Source organism: Ambystoma mexicanum, chromosome 7p (genome assembly GCF_040938575.1).
Source record: "Ambystoma mexicanum isolate Mex_15411 chromosome 7p, UKY_AmexF1_1, whole genome shotgun sequence".
Lineage (NCBI taxonomy): Eukaryota > Metazoa > Chordata > Amphibia > Caudata > Ambystomatidae > Ambystoma > Ambystoma mexicanum.
The window spans coordinates 901,493,705-901,518,533 of record NC_090939.1 but is presented as its reverse complement, the minus strand read 5'-3'; the positions used below and the strand labels follow the sequence as shown (position 1 = coordinate 901,518,533).

Sequence of the window (24,829 nt, the reverse complement as noted above, 5' to 3'; positions counted from 1 at the left end):
CACACTGTTCCTGTATTCCTTGCAACAACTGAAGTATTTGTCTAAAGGAACAAGTGCACCCTGGACTTTATGTATATGCCCATAAGGACCTCTTACCAGGGGAAAAGGAGGAGAGAGGGGAATAAGGCAGCATAAATGCACTTCTGGTCACATTCTCCTCAAGCGAGGTGTGTAAGGCCTCTAGCACCATGACAGGTTCATGTGCATAAGAACAGCCCATTGTTATATCCAGCTCAGACCAGCGTACTCCATTGGCGCAAAACCTATGGCCTTGCCCTAGTCCAAGTAGGAAGGCAAAATGTTCATAGTCTGCAGATTAGGCAGACATGCGCAGGCCGGATTACAGAAACCCGCAATGCCTGATGCAATAGGGGAACTCAACTAATGTTTTGCCAGTCCCCCCTGTGTCCACCTTGGAGGTCGTTGGAAGAGAGGGAGGCAAGTGAGGACCTAAGAAATGCTTTTTTTGTTATGTTCACTGCACCCCCTGTGACCTTCTCCCCCACTGGCCCATCTTGGAAGCTCTGGGAGGAAAGAAGGGCACCGTGCCCCTTGTATTACCCTCCGCCCACAAACTTACCTTGGTGGCCGTTGGAGGAGAAGAGGGTGAGTGGGTGCCAGAGCACTGCTTTGCTGGTCTCCCTGTATCCGTCTCCCCCAACTAACCCACCTTGGAGGATGTAGGGGGCGTGGAGGGCAAATGGGGAACAGAGAACTACTTTTCTGGTGCCTGTCAACCCTCTCCCCCCAAAGATGCACCTTGGAGGCCGCAGGAAGAGAGGAGGGCAAGTGGGGAACAGTGCACTGCTTTTCTGGTCCCCTTCAACAGTCTCCCCCCACAGACCCACCTTAGAGGCTGCGTTGGTAGACAAGGGCGAGTGGGGATCAGAGCATTACTTTGTTGGTCCTCCTGGGCCCTTCTCCCCCAATGAACCACCTTGGAGGCCACTGGGAGATGAGGTTAACCAGGGATCAGAGCACTAGTTTGACTGTCCCCATGCACCCATCTTTCCCCACTGACCCACCCTCCAGGCTGTGGGGGTGAGGAGAGCAAGTGGGGACTAGAGCACTGCTTTGCTGGTCCCCCGGACTCTTCTCCCACCACAGACCCACCCTTAAAGGCTGCAGGGGGCGAGGAGGGCGACCAAGTACTAGAGCACTGCTTCGTCCATTCCCCTGCTACCCTGTCACTTCTAGGTGGCAAACCCTGAAGCTGCTGATTCATTGCTGCTTATAACTTAATTTATTCATATTTATTAGGGAGAGCTTGTATTTTTGCAATAGTAACACTCAAATAATGTCAAACGGTCTGCTGGGCAGTCCTGCTGTCAGGTGCCTTACAAAAGATTAACCAGCATTGCACAGTTGGTGCATGGATTGTTGGTAATGTCGTTTGAAATTGTACATTGACCTGGGACAAGTAAGCTACATGAAATATACTCAGAAGTTCAGTGAGGGATGATGATGGAAGGTGACAAGTCCAGCAGTGGAAGTTTGGGAGGTTTTGGTGGGATCATTTTGCGTGAGATTGTAGGTGAGCCTTAAAGAGGCAGGAGGTGGATTGCAAGCTGATATAAAATTTCTATTTTGGTGTGTTTTTTTGAAGATAGTGCCCAATCTTCTGTGGTAAGGTGGTAGAACGATTACTCTATCTGCTTCTTTCAGCCAGTCCTCTAGGTTTTTCTGTCGCTGTGGCCTCTTCACACGCTGATGTTTATTTTATTTTTTTTAAAACATTTATTTTATTAAGAGAGCAGGTTAGCATTCAGACCGTCCACAAAAGAAAGAATTTGACAAGGTATTGAGGCATATACAGTATTGGCACATATATACAGAGTAGCAAGAAAAACACATCAAACATCCCACATCATGGCGAAGGGAGAGGCGTAGCATCCTCGTCCGGTATCTGGGAACGCAAATAAATACGCAACAGCGACCAAATGTCTTTGAGCCGACACTGTGTCGGGACCGATAAAACAAAAAGTTCTTCATTGTCGTTTACCAAACATAATCTTTTAAGAAATTGGCTCTGGATGGTGCAGTTGTAGACTTCCATGATTTAAGGATACAGCGCTTGGCGACAACACATGAAATATTAAATAAACGCCTCGTAGTTTCTTTCACCTTACCAATGTCACCAAGCAAGTACTTTAAGGGGGACAGGGTCGCTGGAATCGACGTTATGTCTTCGAGGAGTTCTTCCACCTCCCGCCAGAATTCCATAATCAAAGGGCATGACCAGTACATGTGGTAGGGGCTAGCGTTTGGTGCATTGCACTTGGGGCAGGCTCCCGTGCAACTCTCAGCAAATTTGGCCAGTCTGGCGGGGGCATAGTGGAGCTGATTCAGAACTTTAAACTGGATCAGCCGTAGCCCCGCGTTCATAGAGACGGATCTGGTGAGTTGACAGAAGCGTGACCACCGTATTTCATCAATCTGAGTGCCCGTATCCCGCTCCCAGGTCTCTCTTATCATATTATGTGACGGGGAGTGGGTTTGTACTAGTGAGTATACCAATGAGACCCCTTTATTGTGACTATTAGGGGATACTATTGCCCTAATACATTCATGTACCTGGGTTTCCGACAGGAAAGATGGCCATCTAGCCGCAAAAGCAGTTTTCATACGATGATATTGAAAGCGTTTAAGTGGGCCTCCTCCCACCATCCCGATTAAGTCAGTGAGTTCACAGAATGTGCCATTTGGGAACATGTCCCTTAGTGTGAATAACTTGTTAGGATCCCAGGATTGTTGAATGACTTTAGCAAATGTTGGAGATATACTCGAGAAGTTCCACAGGGGGACCTCCGTGTTATAGGGGGTCTCAAGGCCTAATCTGTTATGTATCTTGGCCCAGGCGCGTATGGTTGTATATACCGGGTCAAACGGGCATGTGTCTCCATAGACAGGGTTAAGAAGAAGTGATCTGATGTCATTGGGGCGATCAGCATGTTTCTCCATGGGGATGTGGGGAGATGTGTCATCAGGGTCAATCCAGTGTTTAACAAATTGAGCCTGTGCAGCCAGACAATATAGTTCAAAATCTGGCGCAGCAATGCCACCCTGTGAGAATGGTTCCACCATCTTATCCCACCCCAATCTGGCCGTCTTCCCATTCCAAAGAAATTAGAGGCGAGCGACTTGAGTTTCATGAAAAAGGACTTGCCGGGCCATATCGGAATGTTGTTAAAATAATATAAGAGTTTGGGTAAGACTACCATTTTGAGAATAGCCACTCTACCATACAAGGACAAGGGAAGGCTAGCCCACATTTGGAACTTGGTCGTCAAACTCAGTAACAGTTCACCATGGTTCTGTGTATATAACAATTGTTTGTCCCTGGCCACCATAATACCCAAGTAACGTACTTGAGTCGGGGTGGGCCTAAGCCCAGCAATTGCAGCGATGTTACCCGTACAATCCGTAAGGGGAAATATTTCGGACTTGGGAACATTGATTCTGTACCCTGAATATTCCGAGAACTCATGTATGTCCGACATTATGTGCTGTACGTTCTCTACTGGGTCGCGGACATATAGCAGGGTATCGTCAGCATATAGTCATCCTAAGCCCTCGATGTGAGTGGTTCTGGCATATATGTTCTGCCATCGGCTCGATAGTAAGTGCGAAATGTATAGGTGAAAAGGGACAGCCCTGTCTGGTACCTCTGTAGAGCCTAAACGAGGGGGACAAAGTGGCGTTGGTCAGAACCTTAGCAGTCGGATGAGTATATAGTAGCTGTACGTATTTGATGAAGTATCGGCCAAAGCCAAATCGTTCAAGCACCGGGAAGAGATAAAACCAGGACACGGAATCGAAGGCCTTCTCAGCATCAAGGGCCACCACGGCAGCCTTTGTTGTGGGATCAATGTGTGCCATAACATTAAACAAGCGCCTCAGGTTGAGAGCTGTAGAACTAGTTGGTATAAAGCCCGCCTGGTCTGGGTGAACAAGGATCGAAATGTACGGCAGGAGCCTGGTGGCTAACACCTTGGCGAAAATGTTCGCATCGGTATTAATGAAGGAGAGCAGTCTATACGAACCTATGTCATGTGCAGGTCTACGGGGTTTCAGGAGGACAGTAATAATAGCTTTGCGCATCGATTCTGGAAGGTTCCCTTGAACCATCGCCTCCTCCCACACCTTTAACAGTAGGGGGGCTAGTTCAGTCCTAAATTCCTTATATAGTTCCGCGCTAAGTCCATCCGAGCCGGGGGCGCGGCTCCCTGACAGAGATTTAATGGCCTCTACGATTTCTTCAATAGTGATGGGCTGATCCAGTATGTTACGGGTCTCAGTGGTCAGTGTAGGGAGGTCTAGGCTATCCAAATACCGGACCGTGTCTTCTTTACTTTTGATGTCATTATTGGAATAAAGGGAGGAATAAAACTCAGCGATGGTGGAATTAATGTCTTGCTCCTTATTAACCAAAGCCCCAGTGGGTGTCAAAATACCAGGGATTGGGCTCCGATGTCTATCTGTTTTAAGCATGGTGGCTAAGAATTTCCCGGCCTTATTACTCCTATCCCCATACCTACGGGCCTTGGCAGGCGCAGCCATGTATAAGACTTCCCTGCTGGCTAACGTGTTGAATTCCTTCAACGCGATATGCATTTGCGATAGTGTTGCCTTGTCCTGTGTGGCGCTATATTCAGTTTGTAACAGGCCTATTTTAGTTTCGACTGCGCCCAGCTCCCGTTTTACAGCTTTAAGCATACCCGTGGACTTGCCCAGGATAGTACCCCGGATCCAGACCTTGAATGCCTCCCAGAGAGTAGCATAAGTGGTTATCTCAGTATGGAGGGCTTCGCAAATATTAGTGTCCCTGAGTATGGCGGGGTGCATTCTCCACCGTCTAATTGGAGGAGGGGCATCACCCAGCTGAATGCCAAGTGTTACTGGTGAGTGGTCAGAGAGGGTGCGGGGGTGTATTTCACAACTGGTGACCATGCCGGCCAGGGGTGAGCTAATGAACCAGTAATCGATACGTGAATGGGAATCATGGACAGAAGTAAAAGGTGAATTTCCTCTCAGAAGGGTGCAGTGTGCGCCAAGCGTCTACCACATCCATCTGTTCCATCAACTGCCGCACAACCAATGCGGCTCTGGAGGGGGCCCTGGGGGCAGTAGAGGACCGATCAAGGGACTGGTCCAAAATAGTATTGAGATCGCCGCCCCAGATTATCAGTGCCTCCCCTGACGTAGTCAGCATATCAAGTATCGTACAATAGAACTGTGGATCGTCCACATTTGGCCCATATGTATTAACAAGTATTAATTGGTATCCCGCCAACTCCCCCCAGACTAGTGCATATCTGTCAAGCGGATCTATTTTACTGGAGTGGTATTTAAAGCACAGCTTGGGGTGTATGAGGGTTAACACTCCCCTAGACTGTGTTGAGTATTCCGTGTAGTATCTCTGGGGGCCCCATCTTGGCAGGAATGCAGAATTGACATTACCCAGTGCGTGCGTCTCTTGAATGAAAAGAATATGAGGATTGTGGCGTGTAACATATGCTGCCACCTTCCTCGCCTTCACCGGGTTGTTAAGCCCGCAAATATTCCAGGAGAGTAGCTTGACTTCTAAGCCCCTATCAGCCTGTGCCATACCCGCATGTTGTAAAAATCATCTGTCCGTAGCCTCGCCCCTGTCGCAAGTGATGCGGCCATTCTGCCATGCAACCGCTCTCTGATTTTAACAATCAAACTCCTTTAAACAGAAACTCCCCAAACCATCCCGATCTGACACCAGGAACCCACAATATCTGCCCCAACTTTGTCCCACCCACCGCCCACATCAACTGCGGAATATTGACCCACTCGCTTGTTTTGGCATTGACCAAACTTCCGGCCAAAGCCAATCTTGTATTCGAATGAAACCCCTTCAGGTGGTCCAAATTTCCACACCAAGAACACCCATTTCCAACCCCTCTTACCTCCCCCCCCACCCTCATCATCACCCCCAACTTGACGATGTACCCAAAAACAATCGTGGAACATTCCCGGGGTGGCCATGTTGCCTCACATGGCCGCCTGATTGGCTCCTATCTCCAATAGTCACATGGAATGGAGCCGCCCTGCTTGTAGGACCCATAAGGCTGCAGTGGATACTACATAATAATACAGACCAATCCGGTCGCCGGAGATCCCTAGTCCTCGGGTCTTGGTCTATTGTTCTATGCCGGCCTGCCCCCCCCCTCGGGGGGAGAGGTATGGAAGTCTCTATATACTGTGTGGCCTCAGTCGGGGATTCGAAAAAATGCGCCCTACCCGCATGTTGGATCCTCATCTTTGCCAGGAACATCAGAGCATATGGAATCTGGCGGTCTCTAAGGAGTCTCTTGACTGGTTCATATGATCGCCTGCTCGCCTGGACCCCAGCAGAAAAGTCTGGCTATATATGTATTCGGCATTCCTCGTGTTGAAGCGTACCAGCCTCCCTGGCCAGCCGCAGGATTGTGTCCCTATCTCTATAGTTAAGCAGCCGTGCAATTATTGTGCGAGGGGGAGCACCTGGTTTGGGGGCCGGGGCAAGAGTACGGTGGGCTCTCTCCACCAAGAAATGTTTGGAGAATGACTCAGGACCGAATAGTGTTTTAAGCAGTTGTTCAAGTTGTTTCTCCATTTGGCCTTTCCCAAATGACTCCGCCACGCCGACCACACGGATGTTATTACGTCTTGATCTAGATTCAAGATCCTCGCATTTATGTTGCATTTTAGTCATGGCTTCCTTAGGCTGAGCGATGTCACGACCATGTTGTGAGATAGCGTCTTCGTTACTACTAATTCTATTTTCTGCATCAGTGACACATGTGCTCTCTTTTTCAACTCTTGCCTTCAGGGAGCCAATGGTAGACACTATATCGTCCAGTTTCATGTTCACTGCTCGGAATCCATTTTCCACAAGCATGGTCAGCTTGTCCTCCCGTCCTTCAATGTCAGCAGGTGGGGTTTCATTAGCGTCAGCGTGCACCTCAGTTATGGCGTCCGGCGCCTGGCTGCCGGTAAATGCATCCATAGGACCCTTCCTCTTGTTACTGGGCGTCTTGCCTCCCTTCCCAGCCCTGTGCGGCTCGCCCATGGTGCCAGCCCCGGCCTGTTGTTTATGGATATTCAGCGAAGCCACCTGGATCAGGACAACAGAGTTTGCCGCTGGGGCAACAGGGGTTCTCCGCCTCACCCCCCTTGCTCCCAAGATGTCTGTAGATTTTCCGGCACGGACCCCAGCACCAGGGCACCAAGGCCCAATGTTAGGCACCAGCGATGGATATTTTCTCCCACGTAGTTAGGTGTCAAAACTCAGGGCGTGCCACAGTTTATGCCAAAGAGGGCCTATATAGATGACTGGGTGTCCACCAGCGCGTGGGGTCGGCCAGGCCACCAGCACAGGGCTTCATGCGCTAGGGCGACCGTGCCTGAAGTCGCCAAAGGTAGTGTAATCTCCTGCGTATGTGCACCCACGACAAACAGATAGTTCTGGATGGGGACCGGGAGGCAAGGACTCCGCAGCAGACTACACGGATGTAGGGCGTGCAATGTAATATCAGGAGCAATGTTGCCCGCTAGTAGGGCGTTTCCGTCAGTCCCCCCTCACTGGCACAGGGGCCCTTCACCTCCCGCTGCTACATGAAGCCGTGGGCTTTGGCCTCCGTAAATTTCTGTAATGTTTAGCGGGCGTGGGCCCGCACGTAACACAGAGACCGGCTTCCCGTCCACCGGGAGTGTCGGATCACTCGGGCCAATTCCTCCGCGCCCCACATGCCGGCTCCCTGCCACGGGCAGCCGCGTAACAGGATGTCACCGCCGTGTCTAGTGGCGTCTACGCCGCAAATTCCAGTGTGGGGCCACAGAAGAGTAGCGGGTATCGTACCTGAGGGGGGCACAACGTCTCCTCGTCTTCACGGCCGAACAGCTCTCAGTCCGCAGCTGCTCAGTGTGGGCGCGAGTCAGATGCGGGCCGCTGACAATGGCCCCGCCCCCACTCGGCCTCCTCCTCGCCAGAGTCCATGGCTCCGCGTTGCCTCTGCCTGGAACTCCGAGCCGGATCGCGCTCCCAACACCAGTCGGGCCAAATTCAGAGCGGCGTAACTTCGGCGCCAGAGTCCGATTTCCACCAGGATTTGGAGACCTTGGGGACCAGACCTCGGCTCGTCTACACAGCCATTTGTGGGTGCTTAGGTGGCTCCAAAACGGATGTTTTCTGGACGGATCTTGTACTGGAGCAGGAGCTCAGGATTCAGGCGGCCATCTTCGTCCTGCGCAACAGCACCCCCCTCACGCTGATGTTTTTGCATTGAATCAGATATGTGCCACAGGGGCTAGTACTCTAGGTCTGAAATATAAACCAAGTTAACAGTAAGGGAGTTAGAAGGGGAACCAGGAGCAAGTAAACAGTACACCACAAATCTAATCTAAATTAGCTCCTAGTAGCTGTTGGGGTGAGAGTTGGGGGAGGTTGTAGTGACAAATCGCAGCATTCAGTCACTCCTCCCCGTTGGGGAGCCTTTTTCTTGTGAGGCTAGGGAGGTGAGCCTGCTGCGCAATACCCTCCCTAGGGGTTGCGGCAAGAGGGACCTTACTGGGAGATGCCCCCCGCCCTTGGGGATAAGGACCCCCCACTCCGATGAGGAAGTCCCTTTCCATCCTAATACTACCATTTCAGAGAAAAGAAGAGCAATTTACATGTATTTGTAATACTTGTGTTGAATGTGGAAATCAGTATCTGCCAGGTACTGTGACGAAGAAACCCACAAGAACCATAATGATTGGTAACCAGACACATAAGAAAGGACTTTCATGAAAAACTGGGAAAGCCACACAACAGCGTTATAAAAGTGGGAGGAGGGAAACCAGGATGGCAAGAGACCCGGGAGTTTCAAACCAGCAAGGAAGGATACGCTGGTGAACTCGGTAGTAAACTGAATCCCAAGAAGGGGAAACGTTCGGAGCAACAGGTGTCCGAGTTGCATGTTTCCCAAGACAGACAAGTGAAAGTCTGTCGTTGTAAGGCTGGTCCCTGGAGGTAATTGCACAGAAAGCAGGGGAGAAGCTGGAAGGAGCAGCTAGCTGAGCTGCACTGCTGGAGTGTCAGACCAGAGAGAGTCGATCAAGCTGACACCTTCCCATGAGGGACGCAAAGGTTCAAAGTGGCATACGCGATGGGGAGCGAGAGAGAACCTCTCTCGAAGCTACTACTACTTACCTGAGGGAAGTCCGAAGAGTGGCAGAAGGAAAAAGGAACTCGAGTGAAGAAGACATCCTGACCCGTGGACGAGAATCAAACAGGGAGAATACCGACCCATTGAGGCAGTCCCTTACAGAACTAGGTAACTGGGAGAGCGGGCGAATCATGGGGGAGAGGCTGTCATAACTATTAGCATCAGTATAATCGTCATAGTGACTGAAACGAATATATAGATTATAGTCATCATGCTCATCCCAGTTAAAGGACGATTAACTCAGAGAAAGAGTATCATGAGCATCACATTTGTCCCAGTGAGAGACCAGTAACTCAGAGAAAGAGTATTTTGAATGTTATTCTCACCCGTGAGAGGACCAGTAACTCAGAGAACAAGTATTGTGAGCATCACACTCGTCCCAGTGAGATGACCAGTAATTCAAAGAAACAGCATTGTGAACCTCCTACTCAGAGGATCAATATCCCAGAGAATCAGTGTTGTGCACAACACAGTCCATTGAAAATACTAATAACCAAGAGTGGAATAAAGCCAATAGCCAAGAGAGTGGGAGCAGATACTGGGAATATCATACTCATCTCACTATCAGTAATCAAGCACAGGAGAATCAACCGGCGGAAGAGAGCCTTGTGTATAGTCCTAAGAAAAGACCAAGTGGATGTCAGGCTGGTAATATCCACATCCAACGCAGGAGCTGCTGAGTCCCACGATCCCACTAAGATGTCTAGCTCACAACTTAACTGAACAGCTGAGTACTAGACACCCCTGGGGGGAAGGGGGAAAAGTGGATAAAATAACAAATCAGATACTGGATCTTCTATCTTCATCCGGTCTCTGCATGAATGAAAATTGTTAAGCATTAAATAATATTACAAAACTAAACAACTATTATTTTATGAATATCAACAATCCTACCTGAATACCCTCTACAAAAAGCCCAGAGGATGATAATTATTTCTATATATTTTTTTTAGTTTTGAAATAACTCCAACTCTTTTACCCTAAAAGCAAACTTTGGTGGTCATGTTTCATAACTGTGCTGCTGAAAACCAATGAACTGAATGTCATTACAAGTGACTAAACTGATGGAGGTTCCTTGTGGAAATAAATGAACTTGAAGAAAAGAAAATGTGTTTCCAAACAATGTCAATAAAACTGTGAACACAAACTCCAGAATGTCTCAAGAAGATGAGTCTTTTGAATGAAGCACACTTGAAAAAATAGTTGAAAACACAGAAATAATCTTTTGTTTTCCTTAAAATGATACTATTTCCTTAATCAGTTCATTCCATTTCATTTACCTCTCTTTATGGAAATAGTTCAACAACCAGAGGAAATACCATTTAATGTTGAGTGCAGTTTTAAAGTAAAGTTATTCCTCAAAAACGTCTTTGCATGTAATGAGATGCATTTGGAAGATTCGTCATATAATATGGTAAACAAGTCTTATATATTTTCCTCTTTGTTAAAAATACCTTGGCTCAAAAATAAATATCCTACTTGGTGCTGCTTTTAAAAAACAAGGTTGCCTGTGCAGTCATTAACTTTAATAGCCTTTAAATACCATGTTTTCATGACTTAATCTCTGATGAATGAGTTTGCCATGTAAAAACACTGGCTTCACAACACAACGTCTTTTAATCCTTGCACTTCAGAGGAGAAAATAACAGAAGATAAGGCTAACTTTGGCAGTTCATTTAGATTAATTATATAAAAAGTACTTAGCTTATTTTTTGCTTTAGAAGACCTCTCAGCATTTTCTTCCACAGGGAAAAAATAATTTCTTTAGAGTAGATGTAACTTGAATGAGTTGTTTCTTTTTCTTTTAGTGTTGAAGATATTTTCTTAAGAGTTTTCCAAGGCCCAAAACATAGGAGATAAACAGAAACATGACCAGCTCAGGAAACTAAACTAATGAAAGGCAGTTTAGAATGTTGGGAGTCACACCATTGTCAACCTGCCACCCAATCAGAACTCCTGCCTCTGCCCTCCATCTTGGCTTGGGGTATCTGCAGTACTCTGAATATGGAAGTTAAGGCCCAACCATTTTAACAGTGAAAGGACTATATTTAGTTTTTAAACCTAACAATGAAATAAACAAAGAACATAAGGATAATAATTCTTTAATTACCACCTATTTACTATGGAACCTGACAGTACCCCTTCTCCAAGCCCTCCCTCCCGGACCAGGCTTGAAAGGATACTTTCTATGAAATTTGGCGACAAAAATTGGAGCATGGACATCACTAGCAAATTCCCAAGAGCGTTCCTCAGGCCCAAAACCTTTCCAGTCTATTAAATACTGAAGTTTTCCACGACTTCTTCTAGAGTCCAAAATTGCTCTGACCTCAAATTCTTCAGATTGAGTCTCCACTAAAACTGGACTAGGAGGAACTCCTAATCTAGTTCCATCAACAAATGGTTTTAACTGACTAATGTGAAATGTTGGATGTACTTTTAAATTTTCGGGAAGTTTCAATCTAACTGCAACTGGATTTATCACAGTCTCAATCTCAAAAGGACCTATAAATCTTGGACTAAATTTAGTTCGACCCTTGATTTTCAAATTCTTGGTAGACAACCAGACTTTATTCCCAACACAAAATTCTGGCCCAGGCTTGCGTTTAACATCAGCAAATCTCTTATAACTAGCCTTACTCAATTGAAGTGCCTTGACTGCTCGTACCAAATTTTCCTTCATAGTCTGTAATCCAATCTCAACTGCTGGACTACCAATGTCTTTCTCTATCTGTTCTCTAAGGAAACGAGGATGGAAACCACGACTACAGAAAAAAGGTGACATAGAAGTAGAATTCTTCATAGAATTATTATATGCAAATTCTGCTATCCAAATTAGATCTACCCAACTGTCTGCTGCTTGCAAGTAACATCTTAAGTACTTTTCCAACTCTTGATTAACACGTTCCAATTGACCATTAGTCTCGGGATGATATCCAGATGTTAATTTAACTTCCACACCAAGACTTCTACAAAAGGCCCTCCAAAATTTTGAAATAAACTGAGAACCTCTATCGGAAATCACCTGACTAGGTAAACCATGCAGCCGAACAATGCCTTGAGAAAAATGCTGTGCCAAACTTTCTGCAGTAACTTCCCCTTTAATTGGAATAAAATGACTTTCTTTAGTAAGTAAATCAACAACAACCAAAATTCTAGAACAACCCTGATCCTTAGGGAGATCAACTATAAAATCCATAGAAATAGTATGCCACGGATGCAGCGGAATTGGAAGAGGTTCTAATAAACCCATTGGTTTACCCACATGTGACTTGGCTCTAATGCAAGTCTCACAAGTCTTAACAAAGTTTAAAATGTCACTTCTCATTGTATCCCACCAAAATTCCCTCCTGACCAACTCTAAAGTTTTTCTAAACCCTGGATGACCTGAGAGTTTTGATTCATGACAATCAATCAAAATTTTTTCACGGAGCTTCTCTGAAGGAAGATATAATCTAGTGTCGAAATATGGTAAACCATTTTTAATTTTTCTCACTGGGTCCTGTCTCACCCATTCATCCATTTGTTCAGAAGTCATACAGTCTTGAATTTCTTTAGAAAAACTTCCTTCATCAAAAACTCCCGCCACAATAAAATGTTCAGAGGAAATCACAGGTTGTTGATCAATCTCCTTCAATTGTTCACTACCAGGAAACTGACGAGACAAAGCATCTGCCTTTCCATTTTGACTTCCAGGTTTAAAAGTAATTACAAAATCATAATCTGTAAAGAATAATGACCATCTTAATTGTCTGGGTGTTAAAGTTTTAGCTGATTTTAAAAATAAAAGATTTCGGTGATCAGTCAAAACTGTCATAGTGTGTCTAGCTCCATTTAAATAATGGCGCCATTCCTCAAAGGCTGCCTTGATCGCAAAAAGCTCACGATCCATGATGGTATAATTGATTTCAGCTGAAGAAAATTTTTTGGAAAAATAAGCAACTGGATGCAATTGTCCAGTGTTTTCATGCCTTTGAGATAAAACCGCTCCCATAGCCAGATTGGAGGCGTCTGCCTCAACAAAAAAAGGCTTAGAAGGATCAGGATGTAAAAGCACAGGTCCTGTAATGAAACGATCTTTCAAAACCTGAAAAGCCTCTTCAGCTTCTTCACTCCAAATGAATTTTACTCCTTTCTTAAGAAGTTTAGTAATAGGAGTAATGATTTGAGAGAATCCTTCGATAAATCTCCTATAAAAATTGGCAAAGCCCAAAAAACTCTGCACCTCCTTAACTTTAGTCGGAGATGGCCATTCTTTGACAGCCTTAATCTTCTTTAAATCCATCTCCAACCCACCAGGAGTAATCACAAAACCAAGGAATTCAACTGAAGAAGTATGAAATTGGCTTTTTTCCAATTTTGCAAATAGGACCAATTTTACATGACTTTGATGTTGTTTCAAATCTTGTGAATAAATCAAAATATCATCGATGTAGACTACAACAAAAATGTCCAGAACTTCATTAATAAAAAACTGAAATGAAGCTGGGGCATTACATAATCCGAAAGGCATCACTAAATATTCAAATAATCCATACTTAGTCTTGAAAGCTGTCTTCCATTCATCTCCCTCTTTTACTCTAACAAGATGATAAGCACCTCTCAAATCCAATTTAGAAAATATTTCAGCTCCTTGTATCTGATCTAACATAACTGAAATTAAAGGAAGTGGATATCTGTTTTTGATGGTTACCTTATTTAGAGCTCTATAATCAATACAAGTCCTCAATGTTCCCTCTTTTTTAGGCACAAAAAATAAAGGAGATGCCACCGGGGACTTGGAATGTCTAATGAAACCCTTTGCTAAATTTTCAGTTAAATACTCCTTAAGATAATCGTTTTCCTTTTCAGTAAGTGCATAAACCCTGCTACAAGGTAAAGTGGCTCCTGGTTCAAGTTCTATCTTACAATCAAATGGTCTATGAGCAGGAAAACCACCTGCCACTACCTCATCAAAGACATCACTGAATTCTTTGTAGCAATCAGGTAACTCTCCCATAACAGCTCCAATAGTATGAGAGTGAAAAAGAGCTCCAACCTCTCCTAAGAACCTTGCACCCTTAACATCATCAATCTGAGTATCTTCAAGGGATTTACCTTCAAAACAATGTTCCTTACAAAAATTGGAATTTAATTCAATCACCCTTCTGCCCCAATCAATCAAAGGATTATGATGTGTAAGCCAGGGCATGCCTAAAATAATCTTCAATTGTGGAGCATCGATAATCTCAAAAATCAACTCCTCTCCATGGTTCCCTGCCATAATCATTAGTAAGGGAGAAGTTTCATGTGTGATTGGTCCTGAAGTTAATTCTGATCCATCCACTGAAATAACCTGCTCAGATAAAACCTTCTTCACTAAGGGAATACCTAAACTCTTTGCTACTCCCCAATCCATAAAATTCCCAGTTGCTCCTGAATCAATAATCACAGGACCACTACCCACCAATTTCTTTTCAAAAATCAAGGATACATTAATTGTTATGTGAGGAACTGCCACCTGAAGAGTATTGGCTACTTGATGATTCTTGCCGTCAGGATTTTGTACTTTCTTTGGAGTGTAAGGGCAGTTCCCAAGAAAATGTCCACTCCTTCCGCAATAAAGACAGAGATTATTATTTCTTCGCCTATCTCTTACCTCCATAGAAAGAGGTCCTCTAATTCTTCCTGAACTTTCTGAATTTTTTGACCTAAAATCTCTATTTACAAACTCCAGCCTAGGTCTATCAAATCTAGGATTAGATTTATTCTCTTGTTTATTGTCTCCCCTCCTACGCTCCAATCTTCTTTCATAGAGGCGAAAATCTAACTACAACTAAATCCATCAAGGCGTCACAAGAAGTTGGTCTATTTACTACCCCAGACAATGCGTCTTTCAATTCATCCCTTAAACCTCTGTAAAAAAAAGGGATGCTCTCTTCTCTTCTGGCCAGTTACTTTCAACAACTAGAGTCTTAAATTGGGTAATATAACTTACTAACTCTCGATTCCCCTGTTTTAACTCAAGCAGTTCACCATCAACTTGTAAGGATTCCTGACGTTTATCAAATAACTTACTGAACTCCTCCTTAAATAATTTAAAATCATACAAAGCTAAATCTTTTTGTTTAACCAACACTCCTGCCCAACTAGCAGCCTCCCCTGAAAGATAAGATATCATAAATGTTATCTTTGACATATCAGAAGAAAACACTTCCGGCCTACTTAAAAAATGTAATTCACATTGAGTGAAAAATGTTTGAAATCTTTTAGCCTCACCAGAAAAACGTTCAGGTGGTGCCAGAGGCACCGGTAAAATTAAAGACTTTAAACCTCCAATTGCTCCTAACCCAGAATCTCCTCTCTGTCTAGAACCTTCCCTTTCCAGAACTGGAGTTTCCAAAATCTGTTCTTCTCTCCTACCTACCAACCTTTCTTCTGACATTTCCTGAATATGTGTTACCTTAATATTTAACTCCTCAATCTTTTTATTTAAAAGGACATTCTCATTTATAGAAACCCTTAATTCTTCCCTCAACTCCTTAATCATATCCCCCAAGGCTTCCATAATTATTCTGGGAAGTGGTCTCAGCAGCTCAGGCGAAGTTAACTACTTGGGCCTTTCATTCTGTCAGGCTGGTAATATACACATCCAACGCAGGAGCTGCTGAGTCCCACGATCCCACTAAGATGTCTAGCTCACAACTAAACTGAACAGCTGAGTACTAGACACCCCTGAGGGGAAGGGGGAAAAGTGGATAAAATAACAAATCAGACACTGGATCTTCTATCTTCATCCGGTCTCTGCATGAATGAAAATTGTTAAGCATTAAATAATATTACAAAACTAAACAACTATTATTTTATGAATATCAACAATCCTACCTGAATACCCTCTGCAAAAAGCCCAGAGGATGATAATTATTTCTATATATTTTTTTTAGTTTTGAAATAACTCCAACTCTTTTACCCTAAAAGCAAACTTTGGTGGTCATGTTTCATAACTGTGCTGCTGAAAACCAATGAACTGAATGTCATTACAAGTGACTAAACTGATGGAGGTTCCTTGTGGAAATAAATGAACTTGAAGAAAAGAAAATGTGTTTCCAAACAATGTCAATAAAACTGTGAACACAAACTCCAGAATGTCTCAAGAAGATGAGTCTTTTGAATGAAGCACACTTGAAAAAATAGTTGAAAACACAGAAATAATCTTTTGTTTTCCTTAAAATGATACTATTTCCTTAATCAGTTCATTCCATTTCATTTACCTCTCTTTATGGAAATAGTTCAACAACCAAAGGAAATACCATTTAATGTTGAGTGCAGTTTTAAAGTAAAGTTATTCCTCAAAAACGTCTTTGCATGTAATGAGATGCATTTGGAAGATTCCTCATATAATATGGTAAACAAGTCTTATATATTTTCCTCTTTGTTAAAAATACCTTGGCTCAAAAATAAATATCCTTCTTGGTGCTGCTTTTAAAAAACAAGGTTGCCTGTGCAGTCATTAACTTTAATAGCCTTTAAATATCATGTTTTCATGACTTAATCTCTGATGAATGAGTTTGCCATGTAAAAACACTGGCTTCACAACACAACGTCTTTTAATCCTTGCACTTCAGAGGAGAAAATAACAGAAGATAAGGCTAACTTTGGCAGTTCATTTAGATTAATTACATAAAAAGTACTTAGCTTATTTTTTGCTTTAGAAGACCTCTCAGCATTTTCTTCCACAGGGAAAAAATAATTTCTTTAGAGTAGATGTAACTTGAATGAGTTGTTTCTTTTTCTTTTAGTGTTGAAGATATTTTCTTAAGAGTTTTCCAAGGCCCAAAACATAGGAGATAAACAGAAACATGACCAGCTCAGGAAACTAAACTAATGAAAGGCAGTTTAGAATGTTGGGAGTCACACCATTGTCAACCTGCCACCCAATCAGAACTCCTGCCTCTGCCCTCCATCTTGACTTGGGGTATCTGCAGTACTCTGAATATGGAAGTTAAGGCCCAACCATTTTAACAGTGAAAGGACTATATTTAGTTTTTAAACCTAACAATGAAATAAATAAAGAACATAAGGATAATAATTCTTTAATTACCACCTATTTACTATGGAACCTGACAGTGGACTGCATCCATAAGTGATTTTCATTTCTGTGGGTAGGAAAGGCACAGAAATTACCTGTGTTTTAATTTTGGACTTCTCAACCATCAGACTGTCTAGTTCTCTGCCTGGTCAGTTGTGTGAGCAGTACTGGTTGCACCCACAATCTTCCTAGGCCCTTTGAGCCGCGATGGGCCCTCCCGTAGGAAATGGCTGTATCAAGTACAGTAAAGACACAGCTACTGCACTCATCTCTTCTCCTTTTCCTACCAGTTCAATGGCCCTTTTGCTTCTCAGATCTGCATGGGGTCGGACTTCCTTATGGGGAACATGCCTTTACTACTGGTGGAATGCATGCTCTGATCACCAGAGGGTTCTTGGCGCGTCAATTGTCCTCTTGCTGCTCATTCAGTTGATGATTCAACTACATCATCAAATCTATATATTTTGAGCACCCACGTGGAGGGTTGGTTATGTGGGCAATGACATCTTTTAGCTTGGTACTCGAGCCCCTGTAGAACATGATGTTCTCTTCTCCCCTGGCCAATCTGTCTCCAGGATTTACATAGGTTAGCAATTCTTGATAACCTTGTTTTCACCCTAGAAGCTCATTCTCTAAGGCTTGGGTGTGGGTCTTGCATGCAAAGATCTTTCCCATTTCTTCCTTGAATCCATGATAAAATTGTAATATCAGATCTTGTCTCTTAACCGGGGGAATAGACAGGTTTGCAGAACTTACCCCCTACATTAAACAGCATAAATTCCACCTTGGTTGAGTAATTTGGAAAGGCGTGAGGAGGCAACAAATGAAGTGCAACTCGCACTGATTTTCAAACTTGGCATACTCAGTGGATCTTTATGGAATTGTTCTAGAGGGGGTAGTCTCAATGGAACTGGGGTTATGATCTGTATGGGTACCGGGTTATGCGTGGCAGGAGCCCCCCAACCCCATGCAATTTTGGGGTAGCTTCAAGCTGAAACACATTTAAGGGTGACATTCTAGCCGACATTGCAGTGACGCTTGCCACCACGGCATCAGTAGCATCTCTGTCAGTGGCTATGTCCTGATGCAGCACATTGGTTCTGGCTCTACTTGCTCCGAGCTCAGTGCGCAATTCCCGTAGCAATGATGATATGTCTTCCCCATTTCCAAGTCTATAATGTCTGGAAAACCCCACTTCATGGGCCTGATGTTCTGTAATGTCCTGTTCGGTTCCTGGCTTCAAGGAGTGCCGCGAAATTCAATTCTGAGTTCGGCATGGATGACTACGCCCTGCCCACTCTTGTCTAACTCCCAACCTCCTGGTATCGAGACATGTATGGTGAGTGTTCAAGGAGGATTGTGGGTTTGTCTTGGTTGTTGTAGGACGATTGTGTGTGGACTATTAACTTCCTTTGCACCCTGGTATGAATCTGTAGGATGTGCTGCAGGAAAAAGGGGCACATTTAGTGTCCTTCCTGAGTCTGAGTTTCCCCACTCTTAAGCCCCCTCCGACCTCTGCCATGTACCTGCTGCTAGTGACCAATGTGTCTCCAATCTTTACAATTGTCAATTTCTCTTAACGTGTTTGCAATCTACTTCGCCTAAATAGCTAACTGATTGTTTCTTCTCCTTCCTCGCTTTTAGGAGCAGGAGCCAACACATGGTACACTGACACAGGTAAGTGCAGTTTGTAGATGGTTTACAGTCTTAAACTGCTATTTGCCTTCAGGTGTACACTAACCTGAGCGTCTTAATTTCCTTTCCTAGGCTAGCAGAAGGCGAGAAGGCGTGGGGTCCGGTGTCCGGGGATCTGTTCCGGTAAGTCTCCTGTCTCTTTGGTTTTCTATCTCCATGGCTGGTGATGTTCTTTCTTTTTCTTTCGTTTTCTCTCTCTTCTTTCCTGTGTTTTTCGCCGCTTCTTCAAATGGGATCTACTTTCATTTTGGTTTCGTCCCCGTTCGTGCTGTTACCAGACAGGTTTCCTAGAACATCTGGCACCCGGTGCTAGAGTGCATGACCTTAAATAGGCACTCGGGTTACTCACATGATTCTGAATTCTCACGAGTGGTCAGCAATTTGCACCGGATTTCATCCCACGATCTTGCAGTTGCAGATATGACCTCTCCTGTCATTTCCAATCTCCTGTGATGTATGTGAGTGGGTTGTGTGTGGTTCCTTCCTACCCTCTTGGACCCTTTGTGCACTCTGGCTGCCCCAGTGTTCTTTTCTGGCACAAGCCTAGAGATGGTTAGGGCAGACCCAGCCAGGGACCCCATGACATGTTGCTTATCCATGGGTGGTGTTTGAGAGGATGCAGCCCACTAGTCCAATGGCGTACCAAGTTGCACAACAGGTCCAAGACACGGCACCAATCTGTGAACATCAAAAAAGTACTCTCTTAATTTCGAGCAATGGATTGAGCAAAAGAGTTTATTATAGTTAGTCTTACAAACAGACAGCCTAGTGTTAACCAGCTCCAAACCCACTTAACGACTCCACGCTCCATGTTTGTTCCTTAAATTCACTACAGATGCTCGATCCCACAATGACGAAAGGTGCTTACTGGGCCTTCCTGCACACTATTTCTGCATTCCTTAGAACAACTGAGGTATTTGTCTAAAGGAACAAGTGCACCCTTGATTTTATGTATATGCCCATAAGGACCTCTTACCAGGGGAAAAGGAGGAGAGAGGGGAATATGGCAGCATAAATGCACTTCTGGTCACATTCTCCTCAAGCAAGGTGTGTAAGGCCTCTAGCACCATGACAGGTTCATGTGCATAAGAACAGCCCATTGTTATATCCAGCTCAGACCAGCGCACTCCATTGGCGCAAAACCAATGGCCTTGCCCTAGTCCAAGTAGGAAGGCAAAATGTTCATAGTCAGCAGATTAGGCACACATGCATAGGCTCGATTACAGAAACCCGCAATGCCTGGTGCAATAGGGGAACTCAACTCATGTTTTGACAGTCCCCCCTGTGTCCACCCTGGAGGTCGTTGGAAGAGAGGGAGGCAAGCGAAGACCTAAGAAATGCTTTTTTTGTTATGTTCACTGCACCCCCTGTGACCTTCTCCCCCACTGACCCACCTTGGAAGCTCTGGGAGGAAAGAAGGGCACTGTGCCCCTTGTATTACCCTCCCCCCACAAACTCACCTTGTTGGCCGTTGGAGGAGAAGAGGGTGAGTGGGTGCCAGAGCACTGCTTTGCTGGTCTCCCTGCATCCGTCTCTCCCAACTAACCCACCTTGGAGGCTGTAGGGGGTGTGGAGGGCAAATGGGGACCAGAGAACTACTTTTCTGGTGCCTGTCAACCCTCTCCCCCAAAGATGCACCTTGGAGGCCGCAGGAAGAGAGGAGGGCAAGTGGGGAACAGAGCACTGCTTTTCTGGTCCCCCTCAACATTCTCCCCCCACAGACCCACCTTAGAGGCTGCGATGGTAGACAAGGGCGAGTGGGGATCAGAGCATTACTTTGTTGGTCCTCCTGGGCCCTTCTCCCCCCAATGAACCACCTTGGAGGCCACTGGGAGATGAGGTTAACCAGGGATCAGACTACTACTTTGACTGTCCACATGCACCCACCCTCCAGGTTGCGGGGTTGAGGAGAGCAAGTGGGGACTAGAGCACTGCTTTGCTGGTCCCCGGACCCTTCTCCCACCACAGACCCACCCTTAAAGGCTGCAGGGGGAGACGAGGGCGACCAACGACTAGAGCACTTCTTTGTCCATTCCCCTGCTACCCTGTCACTTCTAGGTGACAAACCCTGAAGCTGCTGATCCATTGCTGCTTATAACTTAATTTATTTGTATTTATTAAGGAGGGCTTGTATTTTTGCAATAGTAACACTCAAATAATGTCAAACGGTCTGCTGGGCAGTCCTGCTGTCAGGTGCCTTACAAAAGATTAACCAGCATTGCACATTTGGTGCATGGATTGTTGGTAATGTCGGTTGAAATTGTACATTGACCTGGGACAAGTAAGCTGCATGAAATATACTCAGAATTCAGTTAGGGATGAAGATGGAAGGTGACAAATCCAGCAGTGGAAGTTTGGGAGGTTTTGGTGGGGTCATTTTGCGTGAGATTGTAGGTGATCCTTAAAGAGGCAGGAGGTGGATTGCAAGCTGATTTAAAATTTCTATTTTGGTGTGTTTTCTGAAGATACTGCCCAATCTTCTGTGATAAGGTGGTAGAACGATTACTCTATCTGCTTCTTTCAGCCAGTCCTCCAGGTTGTTCTGTCTGTATGGCCTCTTCACACGCTGATGTTTTTGCATTGGATCAGATATCTGCCACACGAGCCAGTACTCTAGGTCTGAAATATAAACCAAGTTAACAGTAAGGGAGTTAGAAGGGGAACCAGGAGCAAGTAAACAGTACACCACAAATCTAATCGAAATTAGCTCCTGGTAGCTGTTGGGGGGAGAGTTGAGGCAGGCTGTGGTGACAAAGTCACTCCTCCCCGTTTCGGAGCCTTTTTCTTGTGAGGCTATGGAGGTGAGCCTTTTGCGCAATACCCTCCCTAGGGGTTGCGGCAAGAGGGACCTTACTGGGAGATACCCCCCGCCCTTGGGGATAAGGACCCCCCACTCCGATGAGGAAGTCCCTTTCCATCCTAATACTACCAATTCGGAGAAAAGAAGAGCAATTTACATGTATTTGTTATACTGGTGTTGAATGTGGAAATCAGTATCTGCCAGGTACTGTGACGAAGAAACCCACAAGAACCATAATGATTGGTAACCAGACACATAAGAAAGGACTTTCATGAGAAACTGGGAAAGCCACAGAACAGCGTTATAAAAGTGGGAGGAGAGAAACCATGATGGCAAGAGACCCGGGAGTTTCAAACCAGCAAGGAAGGATACGCTGGTGAACTTGGTAGTAAACTGAATCCCAAGAAGGGGAAACGCTCGGAGGAACAGGTGTCCGAGTTGCATGTTTCCCAAGACAGACAAGTGAAAGTCTGTCGTTGTAAGGCTGGTCCCTGGAGATAATTGCACAGAAAGCAGGGGAGAAGCTGGAAGGAGCAGCTACCTGAGCTGCACTGCTGGAGAGTCAGACCAGAGAGAGTCGATCAAGCTGACACCTGTCCCATGAGGGACGCAAAGGTTCAAAGTGGCATACGCGATGGGGAACGAGAGAGAACCTCTCTCGAAGCTACTACTACTTACCTGAGGGAAGTCCAAAGAGTGGCAGAAGGAAAAAGGAACTCAAGTGAAGAAGACATCCTGACTCGTGGATGAGAATCAAACAGGGAGAATACCTACCCATTGAGGCAGTCCCTTACAGAACTAGGTAACTGGGAGAGTGGGCGACTCATGGGGGAGAGGCTGTCATAACGATTAGCATCAGTATAATCATCACAGTGACTGAAATTAATATATAGATTATAGTCATCATGCTCATCCAAGTTAAAGGACAATTAAATCAGAGAAAGAGTATCATGAGCATCACACGTGTCCCAGTGAGAGACCAGTAACTCAGAGAAAAAGTATTTTGAATGTTATTCTCCCCCTTGAGAGGACCCGTAACTCAGAAAACGAGTATTGTGAGCATCACACTCGTCCCAGTGAGATGACCAGTAATTCAAAGAAACAGCATTGTGAACCTCCTACTCATCCTAGTGAGAGGATCAATATCCCAGAGAATCAGTGTTGTGAACAACACAGTCTTACCAGTGAAAATACTAAAACCAAGAGTGGAATAAAGCCAATAGCCAAGAGAGTGGGAGCATATACTGGGAATATCATACTCATCTCATTATCAGTAATCAAACACAGGAGAATCAACCAGCGGAAGAGAGCCTTGTGTATAGTCCTAAGAAAGACCAAGTGGACTTCATCCATAAGTGATTTTCATTTCTGTGGGTAGTATATGGGAGTGAGGGGTCCCCAGGCCCTCTCACGTCATACGCTCCTCAGTACAAGGCTTGGACCACGTGCCTCTGGTAGTGGGATTGCCCCTTGCCCTTATGTAAAGTTAAACACGGTTGACTGCTGCATAGATGGGACTACTGAGCAGGACACGGGGCATCCATCTTTTGTGCCCCCTTTCGACTCCATCTTGGGTAAAAAGGCCTCACTGCGATAGTACAGCAATGCTCAGCTCCCCTTTCACCACAGAACCACAGAAGCCAAGGACAGAGACACACACACAAGGCGCGCAGGCAGCTGGCTGACCCCCACCCTTGCACTCCCCATGCGACGGAAAGCTCTGCGCTTCCATTTCGCACGCTGAAGCCGGAGAAAGTTGCAACAATCAATATGCTACAGTTTTCTTCCTCTGAGATCACTGCTTTTCTGAGAACCAGCATGTGAACCAGAATGAGCTAAGCACTTTTTGCTCGATTCATCCCCATAAACGTGCAAGCCACCGACCCACATTAAGAACAATTTATTGCCATCTTGACCCTGCGCTCCCTGTAAGGTATTTTCTTTCAAGTGCCAGACCCTCGCCTGTGCTGCGAAACCCACCCAACACACCCACTACTAACCTTAAGCATCTTACCACAATATATGTTTTTTATTTATACTAATAGGTCTAAAAACTTAGCAGATATGTGAAACTCAGCTTGATTCTTTTACATGCACAATAAGGTCAAGGCCTCCAATTAAAGCCACGAATGACCCAATTGTACTGACAATAATTGTTATGTGTAACTTGTGTAGAAATATGAAAAGTAGCATAAAATGTTTTAGATAATTTGTTATTTAGTGTTTTTTGAATGCAACATATTAGCTTAGGTAGTGACCACAGTGACCGGACCCTGACCTGCGTGGAGCACAAGGTATTTGACGTCCGTCATCTCGTCAGCCAGTCAGCCAACCAGAAGGAAGAGATGCCACCCACACCTACAGCACCACACCGCCTGGCCAATCGGGTCCATTTAGCATTTTTTTTTAGAGTTACTTTAATTAATATATATACAAGCACTGATGCAAATGTTGTTGGGAGTTTTTTGGGTTATTTCCTAGCTGGAGAAATAAACCATCCTTTGAACTCTTGCAGCCGGGTCTCGGTGCCTTCTTCCCCGAAAGGGGTTGCTTATTTTATTTTCTCTCATACGTAGTAAGCCGGGGAAGAGCACCTACATTTTTGGTGACACCCGCGATGTGATTTAGAGAGGTGCCTCGAGGCCTGCACTGCCTGGCAGCGAGATCCAGGGCGCCCCCCAGCAAAACCATCGCCTCCGCGGTTGACCAGACTGTGCACACCAAGAAGAAAGGGTCAAGGGTTGCCGGTTGACGAATACCCGATCGAGAAGGCTGCTCGCCAAGGCAGGCCACGGCTTGGTTGGGGGACAGACCTGAGCGAGGTCCGGCTGTGAGCGGCGTCCCTCGGAGTACCTGACTGAACACTTGGAGTCCCGGTTGCAAAGACCCCAAAGGAAGGTAAGGGGAAATACGGGAAGATGGGAATTAGCAAACAAAGGGAAGGTAGTTAAGAATAGGGTCTGTGTGAGTGACGGTGAGGCTTTTCTGATCTATCCTTTATTTGGCCATTTGGTGTTTTAAGAAGTGAGAAGAAGAGAAGTGGTATCCTAG

General features: G+C 45.2%; 1 protein-coding gene across 1 annotated transcript in view; it reads left to right on the top strand.

Annotated features, from left to right (window-relative positions):
- Positions 1–24,829, top strand: part of LOC138526013 (uncharacterized) — an 805,753-nt gene that overhangs the window by 604,738 nt on the left and 176,186 nt on the right. Inside the window, exons 27-28 of the mRNA XM_069636306.1 lie at positions 18,928–18,960; positions 19,051–19,101. Of these exons, the coding sequence (XP_069492407.1) occupies positions 18,928–18,960; positions 19,051–19,101 (84 nt within the window). The remainder of the gene's footprint in view (positions 1–18,927; positions 18,961–19,050; positions 19,102–24,829) is intronic.